This window comes from Saccoglossus kowalevskii, chromosome 15 (genome assembly GCF_978046115.1).
Source record: "Saccoglossus kowalevskii chromosome 15, keSacKowa6.1, whole genome shotgun sequence".
Taxonomy (NCBI): Eukaryota; Metazoa; Hemichordata; class Enteropneusta; family Harrimaniidae; genus Saccoglossus; species Saccoglossus kowalevskii.
The window spans coordinates 10,320,413-10,338,649 of record NC_140655.1 but is presented as its reverse complement, the minus strand read 5'-3'; the positions used below and the strand labels follow the sequence as shown (position 1 = coordinate 10,338,649).

The following is an 18,237-nucleotide window of genomic DNA, read 5'->3' as shown; positions in this document are numbered from 1 at the left end:
ATGAGGAAAGTCGATTATAGAATTGTTTATCTGGAGGTTGTTATCTGGCATCTGGAGATAGGTATAAATGATACATGCAAATCAGTGACAGAGATGACAATTTAATGTCAAGTCACAAAGTCACGTTCTTTATTATAGCTTATGCTGTATGCTGATACTAAGACGTTCTCATCATGAAATACTTCCTGTGTATTGTTCTTCTGGTGGTATGTAGTACCAGTTATGCTGTATATGAAAGTGAGTAGACCATGTATTGATTGCGCCAAAGTGTTCACAAAGGTGGAACTAAGGCCATACGCCAGTAGACATGGTAGCGCGGCGTTCTGTGTTCTCATCTCTCAAGTAAATTTTGATTGAAATATTTCACAAGTCAAATATCCCGAATTGATTTTCAAAATGTGTTTATGTGTACAAAACATTGTTTAATTTTTGTTTCTTTAAAGATGAGCTTAGATGGATTTTGTTCGAATATATGCACGTGTAGTTTATGACACGAGTCCAATAATTTACTACGGAATTCCGTCAATATATGAAAATATATTTTTATATATTTATATGGTGTTTTATATATCACGTTCATTTCTGCAGCTGACGAGGGATCGTGTCCTACAAACTGGTTGATGTTTAATGGCAATTGTTATAGATTCTATGATTGCATGGTTGAATGGACACTGGCCGAGACCGAATGTCGAGTCGCTAGCCCACTTGCTCATTTAGTATCCATTCATAGCGACGAAGAAAACGCTTTTGTTCACGGCATGCAAGGTGGTCAAAACGACATCTGGATTGGAATGAATGATAGACAGAATGTGAGTATTTATTATATTTATATATTTGCGGAAGATAAACAAACACATTTTCCGCAGTCTTTAGAGTAATTAGAAGCGCATTGATTACAGGAAGGAGTTGGTGAATGGACTGATGGTAGTGACAATTCGTATGTAAACTGGCTTCCAGGTGAGCCGGATAATTCATGTGGTCTTTTGTGTAACGGGGACTGTGTTGAGATGCAAGTGGACACAAGTTACTGTAAGTATATTATCTTATCATCTGCAGAAACTCACTACCAAATTTGATTTGTTACCAAACTTTTAATAAGTCAATAAGCAAATTATTTGTTGACAGTTTTCTTGATATATTAATTTATGCCATGTATATATGCTTTGATTCAACTGCCAAATTATAGTTAAAATGTTTTTGCTAACTTAATGTCATCATACATATTTTAATTTTATAAAAAACAACTCTGAATACCATTATTTTATTACAATTATATCCAGTCTGCTGTTGCCATGTTTGTATGAGAAATGTTTTATTGGCAATTACATAAATTTCTGATTCGGACAATGTATTTTATGTATAAATCAACTTATTCCACTTTTCACAAATATGATAATTTTATTCATATTTTTTTTATCAAGACCTGTAGACAATGGGGTATTATATCTAATAAGTATAAACACAAATTTCAAAGAATAAGATATAAACAATGTTACACCGCTGTATTAGCGGAAATCGTATTCTAGTTTCGATGCAAACTGAATTGTAATATGCGGTATAGATTTTATTTTTTGGTGGTAAAAAGTAATCTCCATATCACATAGGGTTTTTGCAACGTAAAGTGTAAGAGTGCATGTTTGTTGATTGACTGTTTTAAACAGTATACGTACAATGTCAGGTTTAAGGTAGCGAATAAGAAACAATCTTGTGTTATAATATATATACTTTAATTACATGAAAATGTTTCTCCAAACAAAGATTGATCACCAGTGTAGCTAATTAAAAGAAATTTTTGTCGTAATGTTTGTCGGGGGTGGGGTTAAATGAAGTGCATATTTGATTGTTTATTGTCATTTATCAGATGCACTTGAATTATAACCTTTTTGAACATTTAGTGAATACTGTTGAACAGTAATACTTGCCAATGAATTATATTTTACATACGATTGGATGCTAACACATCACTGACCACATGCATAAGGCGTCCTCCCTGTGATTTTGTGAGCAATTATAACACTATGATTAATACATTATATAGTATCTTACTACAGATTGTCTTTTTTTATTACAGCCGACAAATGGAATTTGGAAGATTGTGCTCTCGAGAAACGTTTTATCTGCAAACAACCATCGATTAAGCTACCACAATAGGCTATGTACATCAACATCTAATGGTATCTACTTCAAAAACCTAGTATTGACCTTTCACTCTTCGACACACAAACGCATATTTTGTCATCACAAAAAGCACAGCATAATAACACTACGATAAATATTTCCCGTTTTTGAAATTGTAAAATGCGTTCGCTTTTATGGAAACTGAAAACAACAGATTTTGACAAGTGAATTTAGAAATATATCAAGAATATTTTATACGAAAATGTATTTATTCCATATGCACACCAAAAATAATTTTCACAATTACTGATTACACGTGAATATTAAAGACAAACCATAAATTAGGTGTATTCTCCATATTTTTGCGTTGCATTTTTCTTGAATTGTGACTGAAAGCAGCTGAATTAAAATAAATATGATTTTACTTGGTAAAAAATATTTTATTTTCCTTCATAAAAACGAAACAATTTGACAAACACGGAAGTCTTTATCATAGTGTTTCATGATGCCCGAGACATGTTATTAATAACACAATATGATTATTGGGGCAATAGTTAACAAAGACATTACAAACAAAATACAGAAAATGTGAGAAAAATATGACTTTCCAAGACATGATGACAATACAATGAGTATTGATTCTCAATGTACCCTACTCGTTGTTGACACCCTAAACGTAAATATGTCTTGAATGACATTAATAATACCATTATTATATATATGGCAATGAATACAACAGACAATCGTTCGGCATTTTGGAAAGTGTTATTTACAATGAGATCCCGTACTACCCGAGTAATATACTGAGCGAGATTTGTAATTTTAAAAAAAAATCCCTAAAATACAAAAACTAGATGTAACAATCAGCATCAATAATCACAATGTTTTTTGTTTTTGTTTTAGGCATTATGGATGTTCTACAGCTATATAATATAATATAATATAATATAATATCGCCATGAATTACATTATGTAAACAAGACATTATGCAGAACATCAATTGTAACAATAAATAAAGTTATTCTAAATTTACTCGTGAACTCCTTATTCAAACACATTCAATTAACGCACAATGACCGCAAGGACCTCGTTGCTAGCGTGTTCATAGGTTATAGTGTCCGCTGTTTCCGGATGGATGGATGGAAGAAGAGAATATAGCACTATTTCAGGTGCTAAAAAATGTCCCGTTGCTATATCGCTCCCAATGGTTTAAAAAGATGTTGTTCAACGGCGTCAGATAACGTAGTGTGGGTTCTCGAAGGATGTTGTCCAATGGTGACAGATAAGGTGGTTTGGGTTCACTAGGGATGTTGTGCAAAAGTGACAGATAAGGTGATCTAGGTTCACCAGGGATGTTGTCCAATGGTGTAAGATAAAGGTGGTGTGGGTTCAACAAAGATGTTTTTTTAATGGGGAAAGATGGAGGGTGATGGAGGAAGAGAATAGAGCACTATTTCAGGTGCTAAAAAATGTCCCGTTGCTATATCCTCCCAATGGTTTACAAAGATGTTGTTCAACGGCGTCAGATAACGTAGTGTGGGTTCACCAAGGATGTTGTTCAATGGTGACAGATAAGGTGGTGTGGGTTCACCAAGGTTGTTGTTTGATGGTTTAAGCTAGGTGGTGTGGGTTCAGCAAAGATGTTGTCAAATGGTGACAAATAAGGTGACATGGGTTCAGCGGGGTTGTTATCCAATGGTGTAAGATAAGATGGTGTGGGTTCAACAGGGATGTTGTCCAAAGGTGTAAGTTAAGGTGGTGTGGGTTAAACAGGGATGTTGTTCAGAGGTGTAAATTAAAGCGATGTTGGTTCAACGAGAATGTTGTTACCGTACAATGGTGTAAGATAACGTGATGTGGCTTCACACAAGTTGTTGCCTAATGGTTTAAGATAAGATGGTATGTGTTCTCCAAAGTTGTCCAATGGTTTAAGCTAAAGTGGTGTGGGTTCACCAAAGATGTTCTCTAATGGTGTAAACATTGTTGTGTGGGTTCACCAAGGATGTTGTCAAATAGGCTTCTGTGGGTGCGCGAAGTATGTTGTCTGTCGGTGCCCGATAAAGCGGTGTGGGTTCACAAAAGATGTTGCCATTACTAACATAACTATATCTGATGGACATGCGTGTTGTAAACATTAACTAATCATGGGAAAACAGGTATGGTTAGGTGCGTATGTAGCTGTCATCACTGTGACAAATAGTGTAACGAACTATCGTACCCCATTACTTTTCACAACTATGATAGTTTGACTGATATTGCTTTTTTACCTTAATCAACGAGGTCAACCCGACTAATGTGTCTTTCGTCATTTGGATCTATGACAACAGCTTCTGAGCTACAATAGTAGTAATAATTATAATTCCAGTTAAGCATGACATTTATATACAAATGTTAGTCTGATTTATTTACCAAAACATTTGGTTCGGGCACCCATCCTGTCACAGTAGGTCCGCCTTCTTTACTAGTTATCTTTGCAATGGTTAGTGTGACGGACGTACTGAGATGCGCCTCTGCTTACAGTGGTTAGGAACATCGTGTTCTATAGTGTTAACATAGCGTCAGTGTTGTCTGTAATTGTTTTTCAGTTTGATACACGTGACTCAGCATAGTTTTGTCAGCGGGAGAGGGGGGAGGTATGATAAGATAAACTGAATTCATATCATATCATCTTAATTTTAAATATGCCACGAGATAAACACGTGTTCATTTCACATTCATTAATTATTTCTGCACTGAAAATAGGTTATGATATTGTGGAAATTAAAGTTAATATGGACAGGTGCCAGTCATCATCACGTGGTACTTTTTCATTCGCGTGATAGTTGAAACGACACCTGAATGAATTATATGACGTACGAGGATATTTGGAATTAAACAGGACAGAATAAGTCGCCTTTGGCGCACTTCTCTTTAATTTAAACAAATTTACATCATGTAATGAAACATGAGCCCTAATTGATATGAGACACATGCACTTGTTCCCAGGCGGAGCTACGTCACGGGACGTTCTATGTTGCTAAGCAACGCATCACTGTACCGTGCATTCTATAGGTTCTGTGCGAGCTGCTGTAAACCGATGAAAGCACCACAAACCCATGATATAACATGTGTAACACAGTATTCAAAAAATCACTCAAATTCTGAAATCAAATATATCATTTGGCACGCGTTCAGACATATCTAAATTTTCACAACCACACACGTTAGCATGTTCACAATAAGCGCAACAAATCTCTTTCTAATTCCGTAGAAACAAAAAACGCCACACTCGTATACCACTACTATAACCTTATCTGTTGAGTTAGCTATTAAACAACAAATATAATAGATGCATACTAACATGTTGATAATACAGAAACCAAATATCAAAGAGTAAATAAGCACAAAAGCAAAAGTCACATTCAACTGTTCAGCAAACACAAGCTTTTCTCTATAGTGAATAAATTTAAAGAGTGATTGTAATAGTCTCTCATTTGGTATGCTAGGCTAATATACGTTATAATGATCGGAAGATAAATTTCAGTGTTATTAATGCAGTGTCTAGATGTGTAGACGGTTTTGTTTGACTCGCGTTATTTAACTTCTGCCTAGCGTCTGTCTAAATAAGAAAATTTACAGTTAGTGTATGTTAATATATAGAAATCAGACATAAAAGCCTATTTAGTTGATGACAAATTTATGTATTTGCTTACCATAATTGGACAATGTAACTTTATTGTTAGAAGAAACAATACATTTATATTTGTGAGTGGTTGACTTATTAAATTTGTAACATGTAACATTAATAAAAGATAGCACTGGAGGTAATTCTTGTATGATTTGCAGCATTGTTCACTTCCATGGTACATTATTCCCGAATATACTAGTAGTTGATAACACCAAGTTAAGCTTATTTACATAATTGTGCTGCTACTGTGTTTCATTCGTTGACTTGCTGGTGATACATATGTTCTGCAGTTGTTCTGTAAACTTTCCAAAAAAACACCTGTCCTCCTGAATCAATAATGAAAAAGAAGAAACAAATCTTTAGACAAAATTGCGTTCTTTATCTGCATAACAATTTTAGTGTTATCCTGACAACAACCTGATTTTATTCATATGTATAGACGGGAATTGTTTTGAGTATGGGTTTGTGGCTCATTTTGGGCAATTTTATTTTATTTTTTGGCAGATTTCACAATCATATGAGATTTACTGGTATGCTGCATTTTCAAGGGATTTCGGTGGTTACAACAGTCTATTTGAATTGGTACATTGAATATATTAGCATGTTAGTTAGTTGAAAATCATTTAAAATGGTGGAATAATAATTTGGAATCGGAGCAGCAATAGCTAACCCAAATGGTGAACCCCAAAACTACCAGATGATGCAATATAGGTGTAACTATAGTGTTTTGTCTGCTACGATCACTTTTCAGGACTCGGGACATTGTTTCACTGTGTAGTTCACAATGACACTTTCTGATAACTTTCACGAAAGAACTTTCACACGAGCAACACTTTCATGATTGATTTGTGACTGAATTTAGTTACAGCGTGCGGTGAGGATAGAAAGTGACCAAGCATCATTCAGGTGCCTTCATTTGGCTGCCATCACGTCGTGAGCTTAAAACAAATTAATTTATTTATGGTGTTTTCTGGTTTGCTATTTGGATCATATAATACGCCTAATAGATAATAAAATGCGTGGCGATATTATTGGCTCTGACCCTGGGTGTTATACGACTCATTCACGCATTTCATTTTAAAGTGGTATTATTCACGGAAAAACATTTAACGTAATTTTCGCAAAAGCATTTTAACTGACAGATTCGAATCGAATAATTTAACATCCGTTTACTACGTGTTGTCCCGTGCATTAACTGCATATGCTTATACATATACACCCTTCACGCCTGGTTGCCCTATACTAAATGTCAGCAGATCTTATCATCGCGTAATCTTGACACCAAATAAAGGACAAGCACGTAGTAGCTATAGTTGTTGTTGTTTTTTTTGGTAACTCCATCTGCGACTCAAAAACTGCTTCAATATGTTTCCGAAATTACTGATTCTTCTCTTCGTAGCTGTAGCGACGTGGTCAGTGAACTCACAAGGTACGTAATGGTATTGTTCCGCTTTCAAAATGAGAGATGTGTAATACGTTTAACTGGGTCCTCAGTAAAAAAAATGTTCATGTGCATAGTACTATTGATTTCGTATGAAAAGGTATAATAATATGTCTGTGTAAAGTATCGTGTTCCCTGTTGTGTTACGTGTCAAAGTATACACATTACCAGTTATTAAACACTTAAATCTTTTGTATTTTTTTTCAAAAGCTGTTCAAGTGATTAATTTATGCGTTATGCCATGCCGACAATAAAATACACCACCGTAACACTGTAATGTCTGTTCTAAACATCCGACGTTCGAAGTCTCGATTGGGGCAGCCGTGTTGTGTGAAGTCAGTCAAATTATGAAACAATTTCAGTTGTGTGTGTGCTTTTTATTTACATTTCTAGACCAAAATACAAAGGTTTCCGTGATGATTTGGATTTGCCTTTGAATTCATGAAATAGTGAAACACTACAATTAAAATTGTGTTGGTCATATTACTGTCACAGACACGTAAAACAATTGCCCTAGAAAAGGGTGTAATTGTTTTACTTGTCAAATATTTCACAGATGTTTAATTTGGGGGGGGGGGGATAAATCGTTTTATTTACATTGTTATTGCCATCGTGTGCGATATTTTTATGTTGTGTATAACATTAATTTATTGAGTTCAACTGATTTATCTTCATTGCGTAAAATTTGTTGCACAACATTTTTTGAACATTATGAACATCCTTCAATAAAATACTGTGAACATAATTTTTTCAACAGACACCTGTTTTGATCTGTGGTATCCTTACAACGGACATTGCTACAAGTTCATAGACTGTCAAAAGACGTTTGCGGCAGCGGAGGCAGACTGCAAATTGTACGGTGCACTCTCGAGTCTCGCTTCAATCCACGATGAACTGGAGAATGACTGGGTATTTGTCATGCAAGGTGGACTGAATAATATGTGGATAGGTCTAAGTGACCAGGAAGTGGTAAGTCTGATAGTTTACGCGGTATTTATATGTGTTTACATTACCATTTAGGCAATATAAAAAGATAAATAGATGTTAAATAATCTATATGTCGTCTTATACACCTTTCTTATACTATGGTGCGCCTCTAACGAGAAGTCGAACTTATGACGTAAATTAGGTTACAACGTCCATGTTGTTTTAATATGTAGTCGTCTGACAATAAACAAAAACAAAGTTACTGAAAGATTTACAATTATTCTAAATGTCACATTGAACATCAACCATCTAGTACTTCATATTGACGTCGCCGATTTTCCCTGTCGCTGGAGGGCGAAACTTTGAAGATATTTGTATTCTAATTTAAAAGTTTTACCGCTCGAATGAAAAAAATGAACATAAAATTATCAAAACATCTCGTTTTAGATGTAAGTCTGTAAATAAGCAGATTCATTGAAAACACCACATAGTTTTACATAGTCAGCTAACGCACAATCATACTACATTCATATTGCAGACTGGTGTTCATAAATGGACTGACGGGAGCAATTATACTTATTCAAACTGGCATGAGGGACAACCAGACAATGATTGTGGCCTCACCTGTAATGGAGAGTGTACTCAGTTTGAAGTGAAGAGTGATTTCGGTAGGCGATGCCTCCTATGAAATTAATCGCTTGAAACATATAGACTTTTTATATAGACTGTCGCACTTTGAAATCAATTTCTAAGCAGCATGCGTATGTCTGATACCAAATGTCTGTCACCGATCAGCTCTAGCTCACAGTCTGCTGTATCAACGTTACACATAAGTTGTTTTTAATAATATGGGCACGAATATGTATGTTTAATAACAAAAGCCTCGAACAACGCTATTGTGCACATCTGTATTGTAAATAGGCACACAAAACGCAGCTCACATCGTCGATATTGCTCTGATCTGTTGTCGTACATCAACTGGAAGAAATAATATATTATTATAGAGATTTATCGTATTTTGAATAGTGAATGGCTATGAATGGCTATAAAATCATACAATCGTCTGTTTGTAGTATATTGTTCACATGTTGACGTCATAGTAGCACCAGAAAGCTTAAACTTCCAGTCCCTCGACTAACAATGTCTGTAATCATGCTATCGTTTTCTTTTTAGTCGATAAATGGAGCAAAGCCGATTGTAGTGATCAAAAGCGTTATGTGTGTAAAATGACAAAGCCTTAGAATTTCAAAAACAGCTTAAGGTTAGTTAGTTCGTAATTGCTGTTGTGCTGTTAGTACATATGTGCGGGTATATTTCCTTCTTTGTTGTTAGAAAAAAATGGAGCAAATAACCTCAACACACAGACATTCTGGTCCTTCCGAAAGCGGAACTTATCATACTAGCTAAGCATTATGGGTAATGCGGATAAAAGTAAACGTGTATGCAGACATTGTGTACACATGTTACTAACGACTACTTTGACTATTATTTTGTTCCAGGGTTTGTTTTCGAGTTAAATAAAGACCAGGAACATCATGTTACGAAAGAATGTTGATTTTAGAGGAATGAATTTAAATGAGTCTTATATTTAATTGTGATTAAATAAAGTACGAACACCTATTCCGTCTCATTTATTGATGTGTGATCAGAAATCAATAATGATTCTCATAATGTAAAGATGAAAAGACAATAAATCATGAAGATGACACAATTACAAGTATTAACACCTACACAATATCAAATTCAATCTTCAAATCACCATCGACGGCAATATATATATGACTTGCAGAAGACTGAATACCAGTACGGACCCATGTCACGAACGCTACAGTTTAACATGTGTGTGTCCATTTAGATTGGAGTTCTATGAGTATTCATTTCACGTTGTTAACGTGTAATACTGTACCGGCTGCTACTCGCGAAATTATCTGTTAAATCTATAAACATACACCCTAGCCTATTGTAAATTAGTAACTAGAACAGATGTTGTAATATACGCGTTAGGGCTACCTAACTTATTGTGATGTGTTGACTCAGGAACGCACGAAATGAGAGATTTCACAGTTGACTCATTGTTTATTCCGCCATTTTGAACTTGGCCAACCACCCTAGCTTTTACATACATTGTGGTGTTCGGGTGATGCATGACACTAATACAAAAGAATGAATCCTGACGCATGAAATAAAGTAGTCCCCAAAACGTCACACTCAAATAAAGTAGTCCCCAAAACGTCACACTCATATACTATTCAGATAGTGTTCTCCGAGTACGATTACCTACTATAGTTTTCTGAATAATACATAACGATTGGTACATTAAAATACCCACACGATTTGTAGATGAAACATAAACAAGCAAGTCAGCATTCCATACCAATAAACCTACGAATTTCAAAAAGATCAGGCGTCCTTTTTAGCTACGTTTGCAAATGGTTGGATGCTATTTCGCTTCAAAACCTAATTTATAGCGCTGATATCTTGTAAATTTTTCTCAAACATAATGGGTTTGTAATTCAATATAAGAATGTCATGGTGACGAAGCGCCCCTATGACGTAAACAGGGTGACACGAAGCAGACGAAGGGCATTCACAGCGTTTATGTGGTTTTGATCTGTAGAAGATTAGGTTTTCGAGACATTCGAGACAGCCAAACACAATGTTCCAGAGGCGGCGACACGAAATGTTGCATGGGGGCCGAGATCTGCTCACCAACCTCGCGCCCAAGGCGCGGCCTTACTAGGGTGTCGGGAGGCATGCTCTCCCTTAAAAAGTTGAATTCTACACCCTCTGAAACGCTATTTCCTGCATTTTGAGGGGCAAATTTTGCTGACACAAAAGGTTTCAGCTTGATTTTGGAGGGGCCCCTGTGCCGCCGCCACTGTGGTCGATTCGAACTGCAGTGCCTTCACTCATATATGTTATTTTGACGTCATAGAAGCGGCCTGTCACTAGAGGGCGCGATGTGTAGGGAATGTTGTTCAAGCATCTACCTCTCAAAACAAACACAAGTAGGTTGTTTGCAAATGTAGTGCATATCGCCTGAAACTTTAATAAATATTGCATCTTTAATGACGCTAGTATGGTTTGAATTTTGAAACAGTCTTGTGGATGGGTATAACAATTTATGCCAGTTACTTAATTCAAAATGGTGTCATGGTAATTGCTGATTTATGTGCCACGAGACCACCATATCCCTCTCCAGGCGTGTCCAGTCAGTCGAACAGAATAAACAGATTGTAACCCGTTTGAAAAAACCAATGCAATACCGTAGACGAAGTTTAATCCAAATGCAAGATTCACTGTCACATTATATAAAACTCACAGCATTGCACGACTTTACAATCATTCACGCTTAATAGTAAAAAAACGGTCCGACTGAATGGCACAAAATGCGTGACGTCAGGATCATTATAGAATATCGATGAACATTCTTGTTCAAAATACCAAACATGCTAACGTACACGATAATACAAGTTGTTCAACAAACGGTTCAGTTATGTTTCCAGATTTTCTAATCGCTAATTGTACCTTTTTATTGTGTTAGTATTACGTTTAATAGCAGTAATCGATGATTTGAAAATATTGTTGGTCTTTTAACGATCATGCACAACAGGAAACTCATCCAAAATAATGTTACGATTACACGAACTTATTATTGGATGATAGGTGAACATAACCGGTACAGTCCTGTGCTCTGTTTTGCTCACTGCATCAACATGGCTGACATGAATAACGCATTTAATGGCTTTGTTGATTTAATGTTTGATTTACCATTTAATGTGATTTTCCCCCACATTATGCCAAAATTAAATGTTTTGAAATGTAGAATTTTCTCTGACTTGGATTATTTCATTGTGATTGTCGATTTGTGCAAGTCTAAACAAGATATTGCGCCACCAGCGGTCAGCATCCATTTTTCTTTGTTGCAAGTAAAATAAACTTCGGCGGCCTTCGATTCTAACGACCTCGTAGTAGAATACTCACATTAAGGTTTGGTAGCATTATCTTACTATGAATCATTTACAATAATTAATTTTGTGTTATCTGTTGTTACCACCTGCTAGAAGCCTTCAATGTTAAGAGTAGATGTTTACAAAGATGCCCTATATTGACACGGAACACTGTGTAGGGGTTACATGCGATAACAGGGTTATGACGTAGTCAAATTTATGCAGCTGGACGGTTTTCACAACTAGTGGTTCTTATTCATCGATAACTACAGCGCACACGGTGAGTGTTGTTTTCTCAGTAGTATTTACTTCTCGCATGTAAACATCTTATACTTGTTGTACGAGATTGGATATGTAAACAATGAACCCCGTAAACGTCAAAGCAAACAGTTGATACATTTCACTTATATTTATAGTGTAAACAATTTAATTGGTGTATTTTCTATTTTCCTGATTCAGCAGTAGATTCAGGTCTGTTGCGAACAAATGAAAAAAAAAACAATATCTCGATTTAGGGGTGGACCATTATAAATTCGGAAGGTGCGCGGTAGAATTAAAAAAATGCTCAGAAAAGAAATCCTGCAGACAACGATAACAAATACCTGCACGCTTAAATTTCAGACAAAACTATTTCACATAGTGGGAACAAATACATCGAATTCTTCATGGATAAAAATACACAGTTTTTTTACCCCAAAGTTTTCAATGGTTCCTTAACACGCGAAAAGGTGACTGAACTTTACTTCGGATTTTCGACGATTACACACAAATCGACACAGGTCTTCATCAACACAGCAATGACAATGACACTGTTTGGAATTAGTAATAGCTAGGTGAATACTCGACAATACTAAATATGTGTGAACAATCACCGTAAATAATTTGTTTATATACGTTGTAACTCGCGACTGACCAAAAAGTGCTGTTTTTTAAAATCAGCCAGTCAATCAATCAGTTACGCAATAACAATAGCGTTTATATAAATCTAAAACTGACCTAATTTAAGAACGTGGTGCACTGCGTAAAATAGATATACATGATGTATTGCTCAATGATGCGTAACAAACGTTATTAGCGTATCAAATTTAGTCATCATTTATTCACGTAATGTGTGTTTAGTTATGTTCACAAGAACGAGAAAGGTGATCTCATGGACATTCAATCTAATGCGTTTTTCTTACAGGCGAGATGTTGCTCACTCTTATCTTGACATTAACAGTCTCGACTGCCAGCGCAGGTTAGTAATATTCTGTTATGTTATTCTCAGACAACTAATACAAGTATTAGTAATATTATTAGTCTGGGGTTAATATATAATATAATACATCTAAATAAAGCCAATGCATTATTGTTATTTATATTGTTAGGATTTGTCTACAAGAATAGAATTCATTTACATCGATACAGTAAAAGCTACATAACAGGAAATAGGTTCCAATGGGTTCGATTCGTTAATCTCTGATGACAATGTACCGTTCGTATAAATAGCGCCCTCTCGCTACGAAGCGTTTTTGTGTCGTAAAAGGGTGTGGGGGAGGCACTTCCCAGCTTCGACAATTGACACGTGGTCGTTCGTCAATAGAACAATACTGTTTTTCTTTAGAATTCTTAGATTTAGTGTAAATGATGAACGAATGCACCACCCGACATAGTTACCTAGTTGGACAATAATGCTTACATGCGATAATGCAAATATGTTATGACGTCACAGAAGTGTTTCGTCGCTAGACGGCGCGATTTGTTGAAAACGGGTAGTGTTAAATACGCCACGATTTTCCTGCCATTTTTTATAAATTCTTCGATAATTCTTTGGTTAATTTTGGACTGAATGGTCACAATTTTACACTAACTACTTGTCTTGTTGGAAACAAAAATAAAGTTGCATAGGTTTTTTTGTGAATGGTCGGTGGCGGAGATTGGCCTTGTCTTTCAAAAGGGGCCATCTTAGGCATTTTGCGGATAATGTGCATGTTGGATTTTGGGGAACCAACGAGTTATCGTCTTTTCAAATATACTTCTATTACGATCGCATCTGCCTGCAATCCCGGGGGCAGTTGATACATAGCTGGGTAGGAAGGTGCCCCTGAGTGCTCAAAAGTGTGACCATTTTTATACCTGGATAGTTGCAAAATCTATACCCATACTTATATATATACCAAAGTACCATTTCTGTCATCACTGTTGATTCCAAATAAAACAGTTACCGTATTTGCTCTATTAGAAGAGCATCTTCAATAGAAGCACATGTAAGCTTACAGTCGTTGCATTGTATTGATTTATTAAAATATGTATTTTGACCATAGAAACACCTCTGTCACTTACATAAGAGCATATTATTAACACAATGTTCAGATTATTTAGGTTGTTAAATGAGAAACAACAATACCAAATCGGAAAAATATTACCGATATTTATACCTATCTTGACCAGAAATAAGACTGATACTTATACATAAATCAAAAAAACGAACTCATTTCAGGGGCACGTCCCCATAAGGCAAGTTCTATGTATTACCCCGGGTCTGCCATGCGTATACATCCCAGTGTAGCCTGTCAGTACAGCCAAACAATGCTATTAATTTGTTTCCTACTGTCTTGTCTCAGTGTTGACGTCATGTCCTGACACTTGGACAGAATGGGACGGTGCATGTTATCGTTGTTTCACTGACCCGAAGACGTGGGCGGATGCGGACACCATATGTCAGAATTATGCTGGATATTTACCATCTGTACACAGTAGACAGGAAAACGATAAAATACTCGAAGTGTGCCCCAGTGAATATGATCTTTGGATTGGTCTTAACGACAGAGCATGGGTTGGTGTTTACCCTTATTTCATTACGAATAACTGCACATTGTATGAACAAGACAAACCCCACTATATTAGTACCACGTGTATACGCATGCACGGTAATCGAGATCTCGTTGGGAACGAGAGAGCCGCGAGACTTGTGCGTCATATCATTCCATTCTCTCCAGTGATCACATTCACTGTTCCAAATCAGAATATAGTTTACATAGGTCAGGTAAACAGTGAACGTAATGACGGTGGAGATTTGATAATATGTTGCACCAATTACAAAACTTGAGGGCAGCTTTCACGAAGCTTACGTCATAGATATGTTTTTTCAAAGCTCAGTTAACTTGTACTGAGAAATGACCGCACAGTGACCAGACGGACACCCTTCAGCGTTCAAGTGTAAAAGGGGGAATCGTACTCATTGAAGCGAGAACCAATAAGATTTGTACCACACCATATTCATCATCATTTCCAGATAAGACGGGCACAATTATTCTGAAGTGTGCTTATATGTCATTTCAATTCACTTGTAGGAAGGCAATTGGGTGTGGTCTGACGGGGATCCTATTGTATATACCAACTGGAATGCCGGAGAACCAGACGGCCAGTCATCTGGCATTGGTCCAAATGGAGACGTGGACTGTGCTGTACAAGCAAATGAATTGATTCTGCCAGTCCCCGGCTCAGGTAAAATAACTTACTAGAATCGTGGAACACAAAATTACTCATTCCCTGGGTATATTTGCGTTACTAAGACAGACGTTTATAGCCAAGGAACTTCACAATTTTTGACACAAGTTTAATAAACACAGTTCCCGTCAATATTAATATTAATATTAACACATTTAGTTAGTCCGATTACAATTGTAGCTACTTTTAATAATAGTAATAGTAAACAAAGCTCAAAAGCGAAGTTGACCATTCAGTGATCCCTTGGACATACGTTGGTGCGGCGGATGACGACTACCGTATTTGACTATATCTAAGCTTTCAGAAGATGTATAGGTTGTTATGGTAGCATGCTTAGTAACTTTTAAAGAATGTCTAAAACACAGATCAATTATTAAACGTTCTACCCCTGTTACTACCTTTAAAAAAGTTCGGTTAATATTATACTTCATGTTTTATTAACAAATTCAGGTAATTTTAAACAAGTCTCGTTAATATTAACGATATGGAAGCGACGTATACAACGCGTGTAAAATACATTGTTTATTTGCATGAAATTCCAACACGCGCTGCGCGACGACCACCGCCCTTTAATATTAACACATCCAATCATATTACAGTTCATGTTAAAATTACAAAAAAACGAGGTCATATTAACAGATTTCGGTTAACACGTCTATTTTATTTTGATCCAGGTTAATATTAACAAATTGTAATATTTAAAGGGCGGTGGTCGTCGCACCGCGTCGTGTTCGATATGGGACCCATAGCGACGTATACAACGCGTGTGAAATACGTTCTTTGTTTACATGAAATTCGAACACGCGCTGCGCGACGACCACCGCGCTTTAAAGAAACAAGACTGCATTCTTCTATTTGTACAATCTAAAATTTGTGATTTATTATTAACAAGTAATTCTTTAATGTATTTATTATATTTCTCAGGCAAAGAATGGGCGGATGAGGATTGCTCAGCTGAGTACCGATTTACTTGTAAGTCGGTTCTCAGTGTATAAGGTACGTGGCCAATCACCTCAAAGTTGTTGTGCTGTTGTGGCGCGTTGTGTCCAATGTGGGACTAATAATACGTGTACAACGCATGTAAAATGCATCATTTGCTTAATACATGAAATTCGAGCTCGCGGTAAGACTATTAGGAACTTTAAAACGCACGCGCGGGAATTGAGTCCCAAGCGACGATAACAACGCGCGCTAAAAAACGCAAAGGTTCGTTGATGGCATCGTCCGAATCGCACGGTTTGTTGGTGCCGACTCATTGCCAACTGGGACTCCACCAACATGACCAACCCGTGCGGGATCAGCCTGGGTAAACGCGTATTTCATGATAAACAAATGGCCAAGTTTGATTGGACGCGCCTGTTGGAAAGGCGCCCAATCAGACGCTGTGTAACATTGCGCGGTAACCTAAAGTACAAAATGTCGGAAATGGCGACGTGTAGCACGGTTACTTCAAAATTCTTCTAGTAACCGTGCATGTAGAAAGTGTTTAGGTTGTTTGCCAAACCTAAAAACCGGCGCTGCATTTTTTCACCCAGGTTTCCACAATATGTTATGCCAACGTTGCAGGCTGTTTGTGGCATACTTCGTCACCAAAGTGACAAATATTTATGTTAACAAAATAATGAAACTGTCACGGTCAACTTTGAAAGAAATCTCAGAAACTCAAGAGTAATGCCTCAATTGCATGGTTTTGGTGATCGGTGAGACTTTTTATCTTGAAAAACTGTGTGATCTGTTCTACTTGAGTCGCCATTTAAAAAACAACAACACTCTATTGTCTGTGTATTTTGATACGAGATAGCTGATTGGCTGTTTATTTTTGTCGCATCTCCCCCTCCTTGTCGTTAAGGGCGCCTATTAAATACACACTGTAGTGGTTAAATCTGCTAAGAGTTAGTTTGGAGAGGTAACCTGAAACAAACGCTCCTTATCTGGCGAAGATGCGTTGGTGGACGCTTGCTGGTAAACAATGACACGCTATGGCTGTCTGTCGCGCATGCGCATGTGACGAATCCTCTGCTTTAAATGTAAGAAATCTTCTTGTACGACCAGCACTAAATTCTCTGAAGTTTATGTCAGTATAATCTGTTATTTGTTTATTTCAGCAAACTCAAGAAGCAGTATCCTGAAGAATCCATTGGAGTTGGTTATGTTATACATTGATGGTTTCTGATAAAATAAAGTACATATGTTTATATAATCGCAACCATTTACTATCTGTTTGGTTTTGGTTTCCAGGGTGTGATCCTGTTTGAAGTTAAATTAAACTGCCTCTGCAATCTCAGATTGCATTACTGACGTTGTAAAATGTATTTATCATTAATTAATACGTTAATCTCAGGTCACAGGATAGCATACAATTTATTCGATTTCTGAAATATGCTGTAACGCTTATACATGTTGTAATTCTACAGTTAGTGTGCTGCGTTAGTATTTAACAAGGTTAAAAAAAGCTTTTATTATGCAAACCGTGACGTTAAAGGGTTGTAGTCGCCGCGCCACGCATGCGCGAGATATATGGCTCTGATATAAACAAAGATGGCGACTTTGACTGTTGCGCAGATCAACGAGTACAAACTGAGACATTACCAAGCTTTAATGGGGTATTTTTAGGGGATTGGATGGTATCAAAGGAGTCACAATTA

General features: G+C 36.6%; 3 protein-coding genes across 3 annotated transcripts; all 3 read left to right on the top strand.

Annotated features, from left to right (window-relative positions):
* On the top strand, positions 1-2,151 carry LOC100373931 (C-type lectin-like). Its single transcript, XM_002737944.3, has 4 exons — positions 1-61; positions 589-809; positions 900-1,029; positions 2,072-2,151. Exons 1-4 carry the CDS (start codon positions 1-3, stop codon positions 2,149-2,151), a joined length of 492 nt encoding a protein of 163 aa, XP_002737990.2.
* Positions 2,152-7,150: 4,999 nt separating this feature from the next.
* LOC102800552 (alpha-N-acetylgalactosamine-specific lectin-like) lies at positions 7,151-9,773 on the top strand. The gene is made up of 5 exons (XM_006820396.3): positions 7,151-7,214; positions 7,984-8,195; positions 8,692-8,821; positions 9,327-9,414; positions 9,653-9,773. The coding sequence occupies exons 1-4, from the start codon at positions 7,151-7,153 to the stop codon at positions 9,392-9,394; spliced, it is 474 nt and encodes a 157-aa protein (XP_006820459.1). The 3' UTR covers positions 9,395-9,414; positions 9,653-9,773.
* Positions 9,774-12,307: 2,534 nt separating this feature from the next.
* LOC102802553 (alpha-N-acetylgalactosamine-specific lectin-like) lies at positions 12,308-17,900 on the top strand. The gene is made up of 6 exons (XM_085508277.1): positions 12,308-12,383; positions 13,287-13,340; positions 14,707-14,918; positions 15,436-15,589; positions 16,517-16,588; positions 17,698-17,900. Exons 2-5 carry the CDS (start codon positions 13,292-13,294, stop codon positions 16,585-16,587), a joined length of 486 nt encoding a protein of 161 aa, XP_085364403.1. The 5' UTR covers positions 12,308-12,383; positions 13,287-13,291; the 3' UTR covers position 16,588; positions 17,698-17,900.
* The last annotated feature ends 337 nt before the right edge of the window (positions 17,901-18,237 follow it).

Bases quoted from the DNA above. Each gene is read 5' to 3' on its own strand.
- LOC100373931 (XM_002737944.3), top strand. From the start codon at position 1: ATGAGGAAAGTCGATTATAGAATTGTTTATCTGGAGGTTGTTATCTGG. The intron at 62-588 runs GTATAAATGATA...TCATTTCTGCAG, and splicing joins TATCTGGCATCTGGAGATAG to CTGACGAGGGATCGTGTCCT. The intron at 1,030-2,071 runs GTAAGTATATTA...TTTTTATTACAG, and splicing joins GCAAGTGGACACAAGTTACT to CCGACAAATGGAATTTGGAA.
- LOC102800552 (XM_006820396.3), top strand. From the start codon at position 7,151: ATGTTTCCGAAATTACTGATTCTTCTCTTCGTAGCTGTAGCGACGTGG. The intron at 7,215-7,983 runs GTACGTAATGGT...TTTTTTCAACAG, and splicing joins GTGGTCAGTGAACTCACAAG to ACACCTGTTTTGATCTGTGG. The intron at 8,196-8,691 runs GTAAGTCTGATA...TTCATATTGCAG, and splicing joins GTCTAAGTGACCAGGAAGTG to ACTGGTGTTCATAAATGGAC.
- LOC102802553 (XM_085508277.1), top strand. From the start codon at position 13,292: ATGTTGCTCACTCTTATCTTGACATTAACAGTCTCGACTGCCAGCGCA. The intron at 13,341-14,706 runs GTTAGTAATATT...GTCTTGTCTCAG, and splicing joins AGTCTCGACTGCCAGCGCAG to TGTTGACGTCATGTCCTGAC. The intron at 14,919-15,435 runs GTTGGTGTTTAC...ATTCACTTGTAG, and splicing joins GTCTTAACGACAGAGCATGG to GAAGGCAATTGGGTGTGGTC.